General features: G+C 39.1%; 1 protein-coding gene across 1 annotated transcript in view; it reads right to left on the bottom strand.

Annotated features, from left to right (window-relative positions):
* The window catches only part of LOC136874633 (p21-activated protein kinase-interacting protein 1-like), a 119,234-nt gene that overhangs the window by 14,421 nt on the left and 83,833 nt on the right, over positions 1–20,980 (bottom strand). Inside the window, exons 5-6 of the mRNA XM_067148261.2 lie at positions 7,237–7,396; positions 289–465 (exon numbers count right to left, since the gene is read on the bottom strand). Coding sequence (XP_067004362.2) covers positions 289–465; positions 7,237–7,396 — 337 coding nt within the window. The remainder of the gene's footprint in view (positions 1–288; positions 466–7,236; positions 7,397–20,980) is intronic.

The raw sequence follows: 20,980 nt of genomic DNA on the forward strand, positions 1-20,980 counted from the left end.
CGTTCACTCACATTGCAAAACTTTCCTAGTGCCCTTTGTACTCTAAAAGAAAAGTCTCAAAGAGGCATAAAGATGGACAATGGGATACACCCTTCCTTTCTCTCACCACATTAAGAGAAGCAGTCAGTGACACATAAAAGTTCCATACACCACTTCATGAGCACACATCATGATAGAAAATACTAGGTTCCTCTATGATTTTAATTATAAAAATTTTAAAAACTTTAATAATTAAAAAAGGAACTCTCAGACAAAAAAAAATATTAAAGAAAAAGCAAGTGATATTACCTTTAAAGACCATAGTCTAATTGTTCCACTGCTGGAAGCTGAAACAAGCCAGGGATTCACCATATCCATACATTTAATTCGATCCTCATGAGCTTTTATTTTTTTCAGCAGGGAGCGTCGCTGTACACTGTGCAAGGCTAGACTACCCTCTTCATCGCCCACACAGAGAATATCATCCTGTACACAAAAAACAAAAAAATCAAAATACAACAAAATTACATATAGTTATTGTATTACCAGCTAAATTTGAAAAATTTTCATAAAATTCTTCAAAGGAAACCATATTTACAAAATGAACCTCAACATAGTATAAACACATAGCTTCCAAGGAAAGTTCTAATGAAACTACCATTCTACACCTAAATGTACATTTAACAACTGACGGTTCCACGCAATATTTTTTTCTTTTGCAATTTGTTTCACATTGCACTAACTTCGACAAGCCTTATGGCAACGATGAGATAGGAACGGGCTAAGAGTGTGAAGGAAGTGACCATGGCCTTAATTAAGTTACAACCCTAGAATTCACCTGGTGAAAGTGGGAAACCATGTACAACCATCTTCAGGGCTGCCAACAGTGTGGTTTCTAACACACAATCTCCCGTATGCAAGCTAATAGCTACCGAGTCCAAACCATGCAGCCACCTCATTCGTACCAGAATTCTGTCCTGAAAGAAGTTCCTTAATGTGGCGTAAATCTGACTGTGTCTCTCGATAATCAGTATTCTTAAATGTTTCTTAAATGTTGAACAATAGGGGTAGTATCCAATACCAAAATCTTCACCACAGAAGGCAAGTCCTAACCAAAGACTTTAATATTACTTATCTAGACTCAAAGAGCGCGCTGGTGCTATACGGAAAATTGAATATCTTCACGCATCGCCATGTTGCGGGCACTTCAGTTTTGAATGCATGCTTAACACGTGGTGATGTTTACAGTTTCTTGTGTGTTTTTCATGGTGATTCCTATCGGTTAGCAGATCTGTGGTTGTGTTATATGATATAGTTATTATTTATAGTATTGGGAACTATTTTTAGTGATAAGTGCGAGCTTACATTGATCAGCAATATTAAATGAGAGTAGGCCTAAGTTAAGCCGCAAGTGCGGAGTGGAGAACCATTTACGATGGTGACCTCTTGTGCAGCTTTCAGTTACACAAATCGGTATAAGAAAGGATTTGGTATTTCTTTTCACAAGTGAGCAGAAATTGAAATGTTATAAAATTACCATAATCGAGAATGGGTTACAGAGTGGTGGATTCAGGGATGTACGGACGTGGCATTCTCAATATTTAAGCTGCTTCTTCTTGGCGTTTTACATTTCATTAGGGACAATTCTTAAGAATTAAACAGCTATTCTGAAAAAGCGCACATTTTGTTCTTACAGACTGTGTACCCATATTAAAATTTCGATAAACACGGTGCTAGAATGCGAAAAATATGACTGATAAAGCTTGGTAAACCCATCTATTTTTAGGTCAAATTATGGCTTCAGATTATTAACAATAATCAGAAGTAACCAGCGTTAATGAAGAATGGAAGGCCTTCAAAGACACCTTTGTGGGAGAAGCCACTACACATGCGAGGCTAGGGGTACCAGATTCATAGCAGATCATATATTACTGATTTTGAATTCAGGAAGTCTGTTAGGAATGTATCGGTTTTTTAGGAATTTTTCGATGATCTATAGTGAACTATCTCTAGGCCTAGGATAGAGAAAGTGAAACCTGTCTGCAAACGAATAAGGGTAAAAAATCTCCAGGATAAGGAAATTAGACAGACGTGAATGAATATGAAGTTTCGAACAGTAGAAAGTACGCAGGTTCAGGATGTAGAAAGAGAATGGGTGGCATATAGGGATGTTGTAGTAGAAACAGCAAGGGAATGCCTAGGAACGACTCTGTATAAAGATGGGAAAAAGTGAACATCTTGGGGGAATGCTGAAGTGAGAGCAGGTTGTAAACTTAAATAGAAGGAGTATCAAAAACGGCTCCAAACAAGGGCTAATGCAGACAGGGAATTGTACGTAGATGAAAGAAACAGAGCGGGGAAAAATTTGTTGTTGAATCCAAAAAGAAGTTGTGGGAAGATTTTGGTAATAAAATGAAAAGGCTAGGTCAAGCAGCAGGGAAACCTTTCTGGACAGTAATGAAGAATCTTAGGAAGGGAGGGGAAAAGGAAATGAACAGCGTTTTGTGTAATTCAGGTGTACTCATAACAGATCCCACGGAATCACTGGACAGGTGGAGAGAATACTTTGAAAATCTTAACGTAAAAGGAAATCTTCATGGTGGTATCGAGAACAACCGAGCTCATGGGGAGGAGGAAAATTATGTTGGTGATATTACGCTTGAGGAAGTGGACAGGATGGTAAATAAACTCCATTGTCATAAAGCAGCAGGAATATATGAAATCAGACCTGAAATGGTGAAGTATAGTGGGAAGGCAGAGATGAAATGTCTTTCATAGAGTAGTAAGATTAGCATGGAGTGTTGGTAAGGTACCTTCAGATTGGACAAAAGCAGTAACTGCCCCTATCTATAGGCATGGGAACAGGAGGGATTGCAACAACTATTGAGGTATCTCACTGATTAACATACCAGGCAAAGTATTCACTGGCATCTTGGGAGGGAGGGTGCGATCAGTGGTTGAGAGGAAGTTGGATGTAAACCAGTGTGGTTTCAGATCACAGAGGGGCTTGTCAGGATGAGATTTTCAGTATGCGCCAGGTAATTGAAAATGTTACAAGAGGAACAGAGAGTTGTGTTTATGATTCATAGATCTAGAGAAAGCATATGACAGGGTACCGAGGGAAAAGATGTTCGCCATATAGGGGGACTATGGAATTAAGGGTAGATTACTGAAATCAATCAAAGGCATTTATGTTGACAATTGGGCTGCAGTGAGAATTGATGGTAGAATGAGTGCTTGGTTCAGGGTACTTACAGGGGTTAGACAAGGCTGTAATCTTTCACCTTTGCTGTTCGTAGTTTACATGGATCATCTGCTGAAAGGTATAAAGTGGCAGGGAGGGATTCAGTTAGGTGGAAATGTAGTAAGCTGTCTGGTCTATGCTGACGACTTGGTCTTAATGGCAGATTGTGCCGAAAGAATGCAGTCTAATATCTTGGAACTTAAAAATAGGTGCAATGAGTATGGTATGAAAATTAGCCTCTCGAAGCCTAAAATTATGTCAGTAGGTAAGAAATTCAAGAGAACTGAATGTCAGATTGGTGATACAAAGCTGGTTGTGTGTTCCCCCATGATGGTAATGTAGTGAGTTTGAATCAAGGTGTAGTAAAGCTAATACGGTGAGTTTGCAGTTGCCATCAACAGTATTCTAAAAGAAGGAAGCCAGTTCCCAGATGAAACTATCTTTACATTGGTCTGTTTTCAGACCAACTTTGCTTTACGGGAACAAAAGCTGGGTGGACTCAGGATATCTATTCACAAGTTAGAAGTAACAGACATGAAAGTAGCGCGAATGATTGCTGGCAAAAAACAGGTGGGAACAATGACAGGAGGGTACTCAAAATGAGGAGATAAAGGCTAAATTAGGAATGAACTCGATGGATGAAGCTGTACGCATAAACCGGCTTTGGTGGTAGGGTCGTGTGAGGCGAATGGAGGAGGATAGGTTACCTAGGAGAATAAAGGACTCTGTTATGGAGGGTAAGAGAAGCAGAGGGATATGAAGACGATGATGGTTAGACTCAGTTTCTAACGATTTAAAAATAAGAGATATAGAAATAAATGAGGCCAGAGCACTAGTTGCAAATAGAGAATTGCGGCGACATTGAGTAAATTCACAGAGACTTGTAGACTGAACGCTGAAAGGCACAACAGTCAACAATGATAATGTATGTATGATATTATTGTACCAGAGGTACATCCGCCCCGTGCATTTAAAACAAGCGCCTTGTAAGCCATCTATAACAGAAACTCTGAAACTCATTTCGGAAATAGTTTGAACATTCATCGACAGATGTCTCTACTTTCAACTTATGTGCGCCCTCTGGGGAGAGGATGAACAAATAATTTTCAAAGTAATTTTGTGTGTCAAGGTTTCCTAAACTGAATTGTTTATTGATTGTTTTTGGTGTTCTAAGATTATCAGCACTTTTATCTCTTCCTGCCAGCTTAAAATTGTAGCCAATAGAAAGTTTTGTACATTTATTTAAGTAACCAATCAGAGTTTTGATATTTATTTTATTGTCCAATGGAAATTGTGGGTGTGTCAGAAATCTGGAGTCTTCCTCTCCGCTACAAAAGCTGGGACATTTCGGGCCATGTTGTCTTTCGATCGCTCCAGTCGAGAGGTTTAGTGTGTGTCTGTAGCGAAGGCAGGGGAAGGGCTACCTCGTCCATCGCCGGGAGGTCCACCTGCTCAAAAGTAATGGCAAAGCCCGTTAACCATGTAATAGTCTTTGAAAGCTAGTTCGAGAGCAAGGTTGAAAATTTATTTCCTAATGTAACTTCTATTCTCAATGTAAATTCTCAAACAAGTAGAACTTAACCGAACTTACGGAATAAAGAGTGAGTACCCTCTTGTATTCCCTTTCAACTTGATATTGATCTGACTATGATTTTGTAATCTTTAAAATCTACCTCTTAATTTTGGAAATTAAATTTTTTTCTTTTCACCTAGTCGCCTCCGTAGTATAGAGTTAGCCTCTATAACTTCGGGCCATAAGCCCACATAGGTTTTTAATGATGTTCTGGTGAATTCCAAGGGAGTGCAAGTGTTTGCCTCCTAATATTTAGATTTTTGCCCGGTAACTTAAACCCTTTTTTTAAACCAAGGCCAGGTAGAATGGGCACTTATTGCCCCTGTTAAAATTCACTATTTTCATTATATTTGCCTATGTAATTTTGTCTGTTGTGCAAATAAGGTAGTGTCTACTGTTGGTTTTGTTAAATATAGATTGTCTTAAAGAAGGCCTGGAACTTGTAAATATTCAAGAATAGTCGCCTAGTGAGTAATTGCGTGGAGCAAAGGCGCTCTTTCTAGTGATGTAAAATTTGGAGCTCTGTCTCCTTGAGTATGTACTGAAGGGAGCAATGGTGCTCTTGTTAAATTTGTAACGGGGGGACTTCAAGCTCATGTTGCTAAATTGTTGTTATCTGATTATTCTAGATTTTTCTTATACTGTTTCTCGAGCTCACGAGCTAGACGTTGTACCTGATTATTTGTTATTTGCTTAGCAAAGTGTAAACTTTGAAAAGAAAAAAAAATCAGGAAAGAAATATATTCCAAATGTTAAAGCTTTAATCTGCAAGTTAATTTTTTTTTCTATCCAACCATTCATGCCCGCACCTTCTTTCACATCTGTCCACCACAATATCTCCATAACAATAATTAATATTGATCACTTTTCATGTTGCAAGAACAGTGAGTGTAGTGTGCATGTGTTTGTTAGCAAGTTGCTCATTTAGCTCTACCGGTTTTACCCACCGATTGCTTATAGGTTAAAATAGTGGTTTTTTTTTTTTTTCTACGGGCTTTACGTCGCACCGACACAGATAGGTCTTATGGCGACGATAGGATAGGAAAGGCCTAGGAGTTGGAAGGAAGCGGCCGTGGCCTTAATTAAGGTACAGCCCCAGCATTTACCTGGTGTGAAAATGGGATTAAAATAGTGTGAGTGAATTCTAATCATATACCGCTTTGCTAGTATAGTCTCCTTTGTTGCATCCTTACGTATTTCAACATTATTTTGTGATACCAGATATGGATAAATTGTTAAAGTGTGGTACAGCAGAACTTAAACATGGAAAAGAATTGGATTCAGATGATAATCATGGCACAATACCTCATACTTCAACAGTGAATAATACACCATTATGGGAGCGGAACTTCCTATATCAATAATGCTGAATGGTCTGTCTGTATTCTTTGTTGCAAACTCTCAAATGAATCTATGAAACCAGAGATACATTTACAAACTAAACACAAAGAGTAGGTGAACAAATCAATTACATTTTAATTTTTCCCCCCTCTACCTGTGTCATAAGAGATGACTGAAAGGGGAAGCACCAAGGGATCTCAACTTGGGAGCATAGGTCAGAGACCACAGGTCCTCTTACTCAATCTGGTATTGTTTCCACTTACTTGTGTTAGCCTCCTTATTTTCAACTCGTGTGCTCTTCTGACCCGATGGTTTAGGTTTTTTAAGCAAAGGGAGTCTCATTTGCACACCCTTCATGGCACTTTCCTTTCTCTTTCTAATGCTTCACTTTTTCAAGGGTCAGAAGTTTTCTGTTTTTCTTCTGGTTAGTATTGAGAAGATTATCCAGTTGTACTTCCTCTTAAAATAAACATACAATGATCACCACCACCACCTAGCAAAGAAATTCAGACGATGAAGGCACAATACTTCAAACTTCAACAATGAAGAAAACACTGTTAAGGGGGAGCGGAAGAACCCTCCTATATCATTTTCTTCTTCGACCGCTTTTCTCACACCTGTGGGGCGTTGGTGTGAACTGTGTCACACATGTGGATTTGGCCCTGTTTTACAGCCAGATGCCCTTTCTGATGCCAATCCTATAGTGAAGGATAAAATCACTATTGCGTGTTTCTATTGTGATTGGTAGTGTGGTGCATTATCTGAATATGAAGAGGGGAGTGTTGGGACAAACACAAACACCCAATCACCGAGCCAAAAGAATTAATCACACGTGATTAAAATTCCCGACAAGGCCGAGAATCGAACCTGGAACCCTCTGAACTGAAGGCCTCCACGCTGATCATTCAGCAAAGGAGTCGGATGGGACCCTCCTATATCAATAAAACAGAATAAATGGGCAGTGATTTATGAGCCTCCCAATGAAAAGAAAATCTAAAGATTATAGTTTTATAATTTAAAAAATTACTATAACAAGTCGCATCCTGTGAAACACGATATCGAAAGACTACTATGCAAAGAAACAAAATGCAACACTTACATTCATGAAAAAGATACATGTGAGTTTCTTCTTCGATTCAAAGGAATAAATCACTCCAGCAGTTTCCATATTATAAACATCAACACGACTTGGGAACAACACTGCATACATATCGCCTGAAGAAGACCATTCCACAGAGCTCACCTGCTGGTATTTGTCACTGCAAGACACATTTCAAGTACTGAAAGAATAACAGAACATAGAACAAGGGAAGGCCTTTATGATGACAACCATCAATTAGTTCCAACAGATTTTTTCTTTTAAAAATAGAATGACATAAAAAGTGCATCTACTAAGTAGTTTATAATATTTACAAAATTTTTATAACATTAACTATTTTGACACTAAATGCTACGAAAACATATTTAACAGTGAACATAAAAAAAATACTACAGAACACTTTGAAATGATAGAAATAACACAAACAATGTGTTAGGAGTTAATGATATTCGGGTATGGAGAGATAACGAGGATGAGATAAGAGACTATAAAGTGTTCTTGACGGGTGTTAAAAAGGCAATGGCAGACTGTGGTGTAGGACTGTTCATTATAAATACTATTACATGCAATTTGATTTCTGTTAGGCATGTAAATGAGCAAATGATGTGGGTAAATATTGCAGTTGGAGAAATTAGAACGGAAATTGTCTCAGTGTATTCACCATGTGAGGGTGCAGGTTACGATGAAGTTGACAAGTTTTACAAAGCACTAAGTAACATTATAGTCAGGGTCAACAGGAAGGATAGGATAGTGCTAATGGACGATTTAAAAAAGAGAGCTGGAAATAGAATTGAAAGATATGGCAAGATGTTGGGTAAATATGGAAGGTAATAGGAATGGGAAGCGATTACTGGACTTCTGTGCTAGGATGGGATTAGCAGTTATGAATACATTCTTCAAGCATAAGGCTATTCACTGCTACACATGGGAGGGTAGGGGCACCAGATTCATAATAGACTATACCACAACCAATTCTGAACTTGCCTGCAGACGAATAAGGGTAGAAAAGCCCCAGAATGAGGAAATTATTCAAGAAGTACATGGATATGATTAGTGAAAAGTTCCAAACAAAAGATAGAAAGCAGGTTAAGGATACAGGGATACTCTAGTAGAATCAGCAAGGGAATGCCTAGGAACAACTTTGTGTAAAGATGGGAAAAAAATTGATCATCATGGTGGATTGATGAAGTGAGAGCAGTTCGTAAATGTAAAAAGGTGTATCAGAAATGGCTCCAACATAGACTGGTATAGACAGGGATTTGTACAACGATGAAACGAACAGAGCGAAACAAAATAATTATTGAATCCCAGAAGTCTTGTAAGATACATTAATTAGAATGCAGGCTTTCAACACAATCCAACCATTAAGACCAAGTCATTGGCATAGGCCAAACTGCTTACTACATATCTGCCAACTTTGTGGAAAGAAAATTCGTAAAACTTTTTCATGCCAGCAAAAAAAAGAGGTAGAGTAAAACCAAGCTGATTTAATACTGCAAATTACAGAAGCTTAATACCTTACTAATACCAGGTGTATGCATACGTTTTTGCCAGTTTTTTTGGTAAAGAAAACATGTAACTTTCAAGGGAAAATTTTTTTTTTGTTTATTCAAAATATTGGCCATTGGGTTCTACACACTTCACCCATCTTTCAGGTAAGTTATGAATACCATACCAGAGAAACTGCTTGTCTTTTGCGGCAAACCATTCGCCGAGCCATTTTTCAACTTCCTAGAAATTGCCGAAGTGCTGCTCTTCAAGCGCGTGCCCCACTGATGCAAAGAGGTGATAGTCAGATGGGTAGTACGGTGGGTGCGGAGGGTGTTCCATCCAAGCGATTCCAAGGTGTCTTTCACTGTGTGAGATGGCGCATTGCTGTGTAACAAAATCACTTTGCCATGTCTTCTGGCTCATTCCAGTCATCTTTCGATCAATGAGTGATTTAAATTAATCATTTGTTGGCGATAGGGTTGTGCAATAACGGTTTCGCCGAGCTTGCTCATCTCAGCACTTTTGTGGTCTACCAGAGTGCACTGTCCTTCACATTGAAATCACCAAGCTTAAATTGCCGAAACCATGTCTCATATGTTCTAATCGATGGAGCGTGTTCACCATATGTTTCTACCAGCAAACGATAACTTTCCACAGCCGTTTTATTTTGATTAAATAAGAAAAGCAATGCATGCCGCAAATTTTCTTTTTCTCAGTTCAATATGGACCTACAACATGAAATTTACAACCCTTAATAATTAATACATGATCAATGAATGATACAACACAGGCGCTAGTGTTTGGCGGACTCAACTTGTGTGTGTTGGTAGGTTAATGCCAGACGAACTAACTGACATGTGTCAAATTCATACGCTGCGTACTGTTCGCTGGCGCCATCTCTTAGTGAAGCCGGAAACGACTTATGCATACACCTGATATATGGCTGAATCTTCAGGATATAACACACAAACAAAACACAACACACAGGTATAGCCAAATAGGACATAACCGAATTACATAACGCTAAAATACTGCACTACCGAAAATAAAGAAATGACTATCGAACGATTGCTCCTCCGACTTATCAGTAATTGGAACAAAGGAAATGGTGTAATTAATGAATGTGTTTAAGTAAGTCTCCCATCGAAATACAATCACCATCTATCGAACTCCTGCATAAGTACCATTTTGCCGCAATTTCAAAATGCAAGTTTCTATTAAAATGGTAAAATATTATGGTTCATCCGTAAAATCCTAACATACAACACTTTCCGTAAACTTTATGGATAAATCATAAAAGTGGGCAGGTATGTTACTATATTTCCACCTAAGTGAATCCCTCCCTGCAAATTTATACCTTTCAGTAGATGATCCAGGTAAACTATGAACGCCTACAAAGCAGGAACAGGTAGATAATTTCAATATTTACAATGTGTATACTCCCAGGATAGCAGTATAGTATGCGAGATTGAATCAAGCAGAGGGAAAATGAGGAACAGGGAACTGTTGCTGAGAAGTATGGGAGTAGGAGAAAAGGAAAAGATAGTTAAGGGAAATGTGTAGTAGTGGATGGGAAAAGACAGGTGGAAGAGGGTCATGGGAGGGAGAAAAGGGAGGAGGAAGTAGCTTCTGCAGCTATCAGGAAAGACAGGGCTAACCAGGAGGGGATCAAATGAGGTGGGTAGGGTTGAGGATTTGATCATGGGGGATTCCATTGTTAGACGTGTGGGGAAAGTGTGTGGAGGACAGGGAACCAGGGTAGAGTGTTATCCAGGAATTAGGTTGAGGCAGATGTTGAGGAAAGTAGAAAAAGGAGGGAAAGGAAAAGGTGGTAGTGTTTCATATTGGTACTACAACGTAAGACAAGCAGGTATAAATACTAACATAGTTGGGGATGTGTGGGATCTGATAAATGCAGCACGGGTGAAGTTTAAGGAAACGGAGATTGTTATCAGTGGAATACTGACCGGAAGATGAGTGGGTATTTAAATGAGACTGTGGAGTGGGTATGTGGGAACCTGGGAGTGAGATTTCTAGATCCTAATGGCTGGGTAGGAGATAGGGATTTGCGCTCAGATGGCCTTCACATAAACTGCAGTGTATAAGTTAGGAAATTTGTTTAGAAGGGTTATAGGGAGGTACGTTTAGGGAGCGGTCATAAGGGTACAGGGACCTGGAAGTCAAGTAGGGATGACATAAAAATGTTAGTGCTGAACTGTAGAAGCACGGTACGTAAATTAGTAAAGAAGTTCCGCACCACCGGGTCCATTCTTAACAAGAAATCACGCAGGAGACGAACCATTTTAACAGAGGAAAAATTGACGAAATAGGAGCTCTCTTGGAAAGAACTCCAACAAAATCCCTGTCGTGTCTCGCCGTACAAGCTAATACGTCATTATCTTCTGCCCACAAAGCAACAAAACTGTTAAAAGTAAAATCGAACAAACCCACTCCTGCCCAATATTTACGAGTACCTGACAGTTTCGCTAGGGTTCGGTATTGTAACTGGCTGCTTCAGTCAGTCAAAACAATCGATACTGGTGTGCAGAAAATCCCCGTCAGCTGCATGTCCATCCACTTCATGATGTAAAAACAGGAGTTTGGTGCACAATAAGTGCTCACAGAATTATTATAGGGCTTATATTTTTCCATGAAACAATAAAGGCTGATCACTATATAGACCTCATTCTCAGATCATTCTTTCAAGAGCTGACAGAAGAAGAAAGGAGTAATGGTTCCTTTATGCAAGATAATGCAACGGCACACACTACTAATCAGTCTATGGAGGTAAAACGGGAAGTTTTCGAAGATAGTGTGGTTAATTATCCCCCTAGACCTCCTGATTTAAATCCCTGGGATTATTATCTGTGGGGGATGTTGAAGGGAAAAGTGTATGTGAACAACCCTCACACAAGAGTAGAAACTATAAGAGAACATTACACAAGTTAATTCCAACATCACACGGGATGAGATTCACCAAGTGCCTGTAAACCTATTTACGATGTGTCAGGCATGTTTAACAGCTGAGGGACAACATTTTGAACATCAAATGTAATGTCAGGAAGGTTTTAGACTAATAGTTTCACTAGAAATAGTGCAAAATTGCCGTGAGTAGTGGGGAGGAAAAGCGTGTATTATACCGGCTAGTGAACAAGTGTCATTGCGCCAGCCGTGCCGTGCACCGAGTGGTGCTGCGGAACCAGCTAAAAATAAGAACCTGTAGATGGTATCAGTGACTACAAAGCTGTTTTTGTTGTAGTTACAAATAAACACGATAGAAAGGAAGGTCTTAAAAGTAGGAATATTAGGCAGTACCATACGACTGATAAAGCAGACACGAGGGAGTTTTTGAAAAGTAACTATGATCGGTGAAAAACGATAAATAAAAATGTAAACAGACTCTGGAATTAGTTTAAAGCAATTGTTAAGGTGTATGAAAACCTTTAAGGGTGGTAAGGACAGAGAAATAAAGAGACAAAGAAGGAGGTGCAGATTGGAAAGAAATAGAGATAAAAATGGCTGTGGAAATAAGGAGAAATTGAAGGAACTTACTAGGAAATTGAATCTAGCAAAGAAGTCAGCTAAGGATAACATGACGGCAAGCATAACTGGCAGTCATACAAATTTTAGTGAAAAATGGAAAGGTATGTATAGGCACTTTAAGGCAGAAACAGGTACCAAGAATGGCATTCCAGGAATCATTAATGAACATCATCTTATCTGCTAATGGCTTCACGTCGCACCGACACAGATATGTCTTCTGGCGACGATGGGACAGGAATCGGCTAGGACTTGGAAGGAAGCGGCCGTGGCCTTAATTAAGGTACAGCCTCAGTATTTGCCTGGTGTGAAAATTGGAAACCACTGAAAACCATCTTCAGGGCTGCTGATAGTGGGGTTCAAACCCACTATCTCCCGAATACTGGATACTGGCTGCACTTAAGCGACTGCAGCTATCGAGTTCGGTCATTAATGAACAAGGGGAGTGTGTATGTGAGGATCTTCAAAAGGCAGAAGTATTCAGTCAGCAGTGTGTAAAGATCGTTGGTTACAAGGATAATGCCCAGATAGAGGAGGTGACTAATGCTAAAGAATTATAAAGTTTACATATGATAACAATGACATTTACAATAAGATACAAAAGTTGAAAAGTAGACAAGTGGCTAGAATTGATAAGATTTCTGGGGGTATATTAAAGACAATAGGTTGGGATGTAGTACCATATCTGAAGTACTTATTTGATTATTGTTTGCATGAAGGAGCTATAACAAATGAATGGAGAGTTGCTATAGCAGCTCCTGTGTATAAAGGAAAGGGTGATAGACATAAAGCTGAAAATTACAGGCCAGTCAGTTTGACATGCATTGCATGTAAGCTTTGGGAGAGCATTCTTTCTGATTATATTACACATGTTTGCGAAATTAATAACTGGTTTGATAGAAGGCAGTTCGGGTTCAGGAAAGGTTATTCCACTGAAGCTCAACTTGCAGGATTCCAGCAAGATCAGTGGTGTATGCTGGGATTAAGACATGGGCTACCACTAGACATAGGTTACCTCTTTTCGATGGTTGGCTTAGTGAACGTCAAGCTTTCAGCGTTTTGAGCTGCAGCCAATTGAGAAGCCTGCTGTGTTGTCAAGGCTGCTTTACAGGCTACTGCCCTGGCCTCTGCTATTGCCAATTCTCAACCCCTGATCACTGGAGATGGTAGCCTAAGGTTTAGCAAATGAAAGTCCAGCTTTGTGGCTAATTGGATAGAACGTTTGCCTTTGGTCCGATGGCCCCGGTTCAGTTTCCATAATCAGCCCTCTCATACTGTTAATTCCCCTGGCTTGGGGACTGTATGTTTATGGTGGCTTCGCCATTCATTTTATCCAAATTAGGTCAACACCAAGCCTATATAGATGCCATGCCCCATTATTATTATTATTATTATTATTATTATTATTATTATTATTATAATATATTTTTTTTACAAGTGAACTGACCACTAAGGATCACACTACAATTTCATTTCTTTCTCTTCTTGCGGAGTTTTCTCTGTGTCCAATACTCCTTCATGCGTTCACTAGCCTGCTTCCATTGTTAATCTATCCAGGCTCTTCCGGTCTTCCTAGTTCTTCCTGCGGCTTGAACACCTTCCAAATTCTTCAGTGTGTTCCTAAACGTATTCCTTTCTAACAGCTGGTCTTCCAAGATGCTTAACCTTTCCATATCCTTCTTTGTCTCCTTAATCCATGCTGTAGTGGTCTTTTTTCTCCAGAAGTAATCAAATATCTGTTTGGTAAGTCTGTTTGCGTTCATTCTGTATAGATGTCCAAGAAACGCCAGCCTCCTTTTCCTCATGGTGTCTCAGATTCTTTCCATCTTCTGGTAAACTACTTTGTTTCTCCAAAGTTTCCATCCGCTTTCCGTTTGGACAGCTCCCATAATTTTTCTGAGGATTCTTCTTTCCAGGACCTTTCCTATTCTACAATCGCCATAAGACCTATCTGTCTTGGTGCGATTTGAAATATTAATAAAATAACAACCAATATTATCTCATCAATAGGACATTTCGATTAGCGGATTTTATTACATGCCTGTTTTTACAAGTACTGAGGAACTTTCGTAGGAATTACATAGGTGCTTTGAAAAGTTCTCGGAATATACTAGAATCAAGTATCTTACCTCGGTGGAACTGCTTTTATTTTTCAACACAGTCTCCCTGTAGACTAATGCATTTGGTCCAGCTATGTTCCAATGCCTTGATCCCATCTCGAAAATGAGATTCCTCCAGACCTGCAAAATACCTCTCCAAACCGGCTGTCAGTTCTTCCCTTGTAGAAAATCTCCTTGCACCGAGGAAAATTTTCAGCTTGGGGAATAGAAGAAAGTCTGATGGTGCCAAATAAGGTGAATAAGGTAGATGTGGCAACAATTCATACCCCAGTCCACGAAGTTTTGCCATGGCAATAACACTTGTGTACGGCGGAGCGTTGTCCTGATGAAATTATGACTTGTTTCCTTGCCAAACCAGGCCTTGTTTCGCATATCTTTTCCTGCAGTTGGTCTAGGAGGTTTGCATAGTATTGCCCCGTAATTGTTTGACCAGTAGGAAGATAATCTATCAGCAGAATGCCTTTTGCATCCAAGAAAACTGAGGCCATGACCTTTCCGGCCGAACGCACTGCCTTTGCTTTCTTTGGTGGTGAATCAGCATGTTTCCACTGCTTTGACTGCTGTTTGTCTCTGGGGTATACTAGTGGACCCAAGTTTCATCTGTAGTCACAAACCGGCACAAAAAATCTTGTCGGTTGCACTGAAAACAGGCCAGACTTTGTTCGGACATTCCAATCTGGTGCGTTTATTGTCCAATGTCAAGAGCAACGGCACCCATCTTGCAGGTAATTTTTTCATACCCAATTCTAGGGTTAAAATAAAATATACCCGTTCAGCAGACATCCCTACAGCTTCAGTAATCTCCCGCACATTCAGTCGACGATCCTCCATGACCATTTTATGCACTTTTGCGATAAATTCTGGGGTCGTAACGTTTTTTGGCTGTCCATTACGCGGATCATCATCCAAGCTCTCCCGACCAAATTTAAACTCGCTGGTCTACTTGGCAACAGTTGAAAATGAAGGAGCAGAGTCCCCCAGTGTGTTCTGAAAGTCGGCATGAATTTCCTTTGCTTTCATACCTTTCTTTACAAAGTATTTAATCACTGCTCGAATCTCAGTTTTCTCCATTGTCACAAATCACTACGTGGGAACAACAACAAAGAGTCGTCACTACCACACTCCTGAAGCTAGAGCACTGACGCACCACGTGTTCACTCACAAAGGATGTGGGATTATTGCGCGGGAACCTCGTTGCTCTAGCACTGACATCTACCGGTGATTCCGAGAACTTTTCAAACCGTCCTCGTACTTGAAAATGCTCAATGATGCCGTTTTTTTTTTTTTTTTTTTTTTTAAACGGTATCATATCTGTCACATAGCAGGTTGCAGAGATCACATATGCAGTTCTGTTAAAGGTTCATTTAATTTTTTCCGCTAAACCTGTTGCCAAATGATCAAGGTTTGTTTGGGTTAATAGAATGTATTTCTAATTTTCCTTTAACCCTTAAAAACTGGTTTCAGTATTGACAAGATGTCACAAAGGTTTACAAGTCTTTTTCCTCAAAAAATATGCAGTAAACAACACAAAATCAGGTAGCTACGGTTCACATGGAAAGGATCATATACCGAGACATGCTTTGTGGAGCACATCGACAAGACCTCACTCGATACTCGAGATTTTTCACATTTCGTTAATTAAATTAGAGTATTTATTCCCAGGTCAAATAGCCATTACAGCTAGATCCAGCACTAGTACCCGTATCACCTTAACCGAGAGTAATCTGCATGAAAAATTTCAACATTCTTGTATTCCACATTTATCAACATGGGCTGTCAATTTACACCAACATAAAATACCATCAAAGTTCATAGGTTGGAAACAAAAACATGCTTTCTTGGATATATCATACGAGTTGTTTTGCACTCAACAATACAGCATGTTTGCAACATGCAAGAAAAATGGAACAAACCTTGCAGATATTAAAGAATGCAAATGTACCCTGTATACCTATCACATACCGTATATTATATATAGAAAATCAAACAATAAATATATATTATTATTATTATTATTTTACAGCGGTCGTACCCATCGTTCACTGGTTAATTAGCTTCCTCTGGAGATCAGTGGTGGTGTCCAACCCATGATCACGGCTTCGATTCCAACCAACAAAAAAAAAAAAAACACTAAACCTGAAATTTGGCATTTCATTTTAGCAGATCTACCAATAAAAATAAAACTACATTGCTCTTCTAACAGCAGCCCTTCAGTCTCCTCCTACAAGGATGTAGAATAAATGGGAGTGAGGAATACCCGCACTCTCTTATCTATTTAAAGTTAAAAACTTCATGATTGTTCCGTATTGAGTAGAGAAATAAGATGTACAATATTATAGGGAAGGATCCACCTTTCAATACTCCGTAGTAAGTTGAACTAAAAAGTAGTTACAACCTATTTATTGGAACCGGTTTCAACACATTTCAAGTGTCATCATCAGCCAATTAGCGAAGATCTTAAAACAACTAATACATTGAACACAGGCAAAAAATTAACATTGTATCATATCGTAGCAATTCAGTTAATGTTCAAAACACAATAATCACAGTCAAGAGAGTAAACAGAACATCACTATCTTGCGCCGAAAACAAATATAGTTTAAGTTCATAAGCAGGTCAAGTATGCACTTATGTAAAGTCGTTGCTAGGCAGGTCTTGTAGACATTTGTTTCTCCGGCCGAAGAGTAAAAGGTGACGTGAATGAAGTCTTAGGAAAGCAGTGTAGGATTTAATTTCGTCAAATTCAAAGTGGATATATAGGTTTTAAAATAATTTAAAACGTTAAAAAAGAATAAAGCCAAATAAAAATATATTAAAAATAGGAAGAAATAATGAAAGAAATACGAGGTTCAACTCTAAACAACTTGCCGTAGTAATTGATAAAGAAATGATAAATAGAGAAAGGGGGTGGGGAACGTTTATTAGAGGGTGGTGATGGTGGTTATTGTTATTAGAGGAAATACAATTGGGCAACAATCCTTTATATAACACTAATTCAAGGAAAAAAGAGGAAGAGAACCAACACTTCGAAAAATGAAGATATCGGTTAAAGGAAGACAAGGGGGCGTGAAAATGAAAGACTCCCTAGCCCTCGCAAACCTAATAGCATCGGGGTCGGAAAAGAACAAGAGTTGACCAAGACCTGCCTAGCAACGACTTTACATAAGTGCATACTTGACCTGCTTATGAACTTCAACTATATTTGTTTTCGGCGCAAGATAGTGATGTTCTGTTTACTCTCTTGGCTGTGATTATTGTGTTTTGAACATTAACTGAATTGCTACGATATGATACAATGTTAATTTTTTGCCTTGTTCAATGTATTAGTTGTTTTAAGATCTTCGCTAATTGGCTGATGATGACACTTGAAATGTGTTGAAACCGGTCCCAATAAACAGGTTGTAACTACTTTTTAGTTCAACTTACTACGGAGTATTGAAAGGTGGATCCTTCCCTATAATATTGTACATCTTCTTATCTCTCTTATCTATATCATTGACAGAAGGATGAGGTGAGGAAGTATATACGATGAGTAACGCATGGTTGATGGTTAGCAGTGGCGATCTGACGGACCGAAGCCTAGCACACCCACCCTCCGCCGGTCCCCGCTCCTATCCGATATCCAGCAGCAAGCCACGTGTTACGAGTCAAGGGGAGAGGGGCGAGAGTCCGGGCTACGATATCAGTCTCCGATGCCTTGCTCTCAGAAATTTGTGCAACGTTTTTTCTCACTGCTTTCAAGTTTTGTAAGTGAAACAATGTTTCAGATGCTTACATTATTATGTGCTTTAGACTTCCATCATTCTCAATTGATATTTGGACTTCACTGATAGCCTTGGTAGCCCTCAGTATACGCCACTGAGCAAGATATAGCAGATATCTTGGATTCAGGCATTCGATAGTGTGGATCATGGGAGACTACTGGCAAAAAATGAGTGCAATAGGACTAGACAAAGTAGTGATTAAATGGGTTGCTATATTTCTAGAAAATAGATCTCAGAGAATTACAATAGGCGAAGCTTTATCTGACCCTGTAAGAATTAAGACGAAAATTCCTCAAGACAGTATTATTGGATCTTTATGTTTTCCTATATATATAAATGATATGAGTAAAGAAGTGGAATCAGAGATAAGGCTTTTTACGGATGATATTATTCTGTATAGAGTAAAATATAAGTTACAAGATTGTGAGCAAATGCAAAATGACCTCAATAATGTTGTGAGATGGACAGCAGGCAATGGTATGGTGATAAATGGGGTAAAAAGTCAGGGCCTCTCAGTTTTAATTACTGTGTTGATGGGGTGAAAGTTCCTTTTGGGGATCACTGTAAGTACCTAGGTGTTAACATAAGGAAAGATCTTCATAGGGGTAATCACATATATATGATTGTAAATAAAGGATACAGATCTCTGCACATGGTTATGAGGGTATTTAGGGGTTGTAGTAAGGAAGTAACGGAGAGGGCACACAAGTCTCTGGTAAGACCCCATCTAGAGTATGGTTCCAGTGTATGGGACCCTCACCAGGATTACTTGATTCAAGAACTGGAAAGAATCCAAAGAAAAGCAGCTCGATTTGTTCTGGGTGATTTCCAACAAAGGAGTAGCATTACTAAAATGTTGCAAAGTTTGGGCTGGGAGACTTGGGAGAAAGGAGACGAGATGCTCGACTAGTGGTATGTTCCGAGCTGTCAGTGGAGAGATGGCATGGACTGATATCAATAGACGAATAAGTTTGAGTGGTGTCTTTAAAAGTAGGAAAGATCACAATATGAAGATAAAGCTGGAATTCAAGAGGACAAATTGGGGCAAATATTGGTTTATAGGAAGGGGAGTTAGGGATTGGAATAACTTACCAAGGGAGATGTTCAATAAATTTCCAATTTCTTTGCAACCATTTACTAAAAGGGTAGGAAAACAACAGATAGGGAATCTGCCACCTGGGCGACTGCCCTAAATGCAGATCACTAGTGATTGTTGTGATTGATTGAATGAAGTGAGTTTGAAGTTGCGATCAACAGTATACTGTAAGAAAGAAGTCAGCTCCTGGACAAAACTATCTTTACACCGGCTCGTGAATAAAACTATCTTTACACCGGTCCGTTTTCAGACTAACTTTGGTTTATAGGAGTCAAAGATGGGTGGATGTGGGATATCTTATTCATAAGTTAGTAGTAACAGACATGAAAACGGCAAGAATGATTGCTGGTATAAACAGGTGGCAAGAATGGCAGGAGGGTATTCGGAATGAGGAGATAAAGACCAAATAGGAATGATACCTAGATTGATGAAGCTGTACGCTTAAACCACCTTCAATATTGGGGTCATGTGAGGGGAATGGAGGAGGATAGGTTACGTAAGAGAATAATGGACTCGGTCATGGAGTCTAAGAGAAGTAGAGGAAGACCAAGACAATAATGGTTATACTTGGTTTCTAATGATTTAAAGATAAGAGATATACAACTAAATGAGGCTGCAGAACGAGTAACAGAAAGAAGATTGTGGCAGCGTTTAGTAAATTTGCAGACTGAATGCTAAAAGGCATAACAGTCTACAATGATGTATGTATGTATGTATGTATGTATGTATTGTACCAGGAAAGCCTAGGTCCTGGTCCATACTTATCAAAAGAAATGTTGTTCCAGCATATAAGATCCGTCCGAAGTACGAACATCTAAGTAAAAGAATGTTCCAGTATGTACCAGACTCCACGAGTGCGCTAGGCGGAGTCAAGTGACGTCACCTGTCGTTTAAAGCTCACCTCCCTTAGAGATATTTCTCGTAAATATCTTTCTTTCCGCAAGTGTTCAACGCCTGTACCAATTTTAATGGAACAAACGCTAAATGGTAGCGGACGTCATGAAAATTAACCTCTATAAATTCCAAATTAATCCCTCCTATGGTTGCTGAGTTACAATGATTTAAAATCTAACAGAAATTACGCACTTACGGTCACATGACCGAGAGAAACTACCCCTCCCAGCGCCAGCTATATATGCCACTGGGTCAAGGCTAACAGATAGTTGTGTGTTGAGTTCAGTTCAGTTCATTGCAAGCAGTCTGGTCTAGCAGTGCAGAATGTGTATGAGTAAGAGAGTAACATAGTATGTTCGTGCAGTCTCGAAGACAGTACTTTTCGTCGTGTTTCGCGGAGACGAAATTACGGGCTAGTAAATAGCCATCGTACTTGAAAAAAAAAAAAAAAAAAAAAAAAAAAAAAAAATGCCGCACCGTAAGTAGTCTATTGTGCCGCGACTATGACATTTCGAAGTATAACACGTATGAAATCAGTATAACACGTATGAAATCAGTGAAGTTCGAAGTTATATATTGGACATTCACAACATGACGTGTGGACTTAATTAATTGCACACAATATTAAATTACCAACAGAAACTGTCGTGTACAGTAACTTTAACTACTCTAGAACTTATTTTCTAACATAGCACATCCTTGGACTGTGTCTTTTTATTTATGTGCCATATTAGGACATGACATGTTACAGTGATAAACTTAGTGAAAGTTAAGAACTTTTTCTAAAATAAGATAGTCCTATCAACATTAGAGAATCAGTGTTATCTGTCAGGACAACG

Source organism: Anabrus simplex, chromosome 1 (genome assembly GCF_040414725.1).
Source record: "Anabrus simplex isolate iqAnaSimp1 chromosome 1, ASM4041472v1, whole genome shotgun sequence".
NCBI classification, from domain to species: Eukaryota; Metazoa; Arthropoda; class Insecta; order Orthoptera; family Tettigoniidae; genus Anabrus; species Anabrus simplex.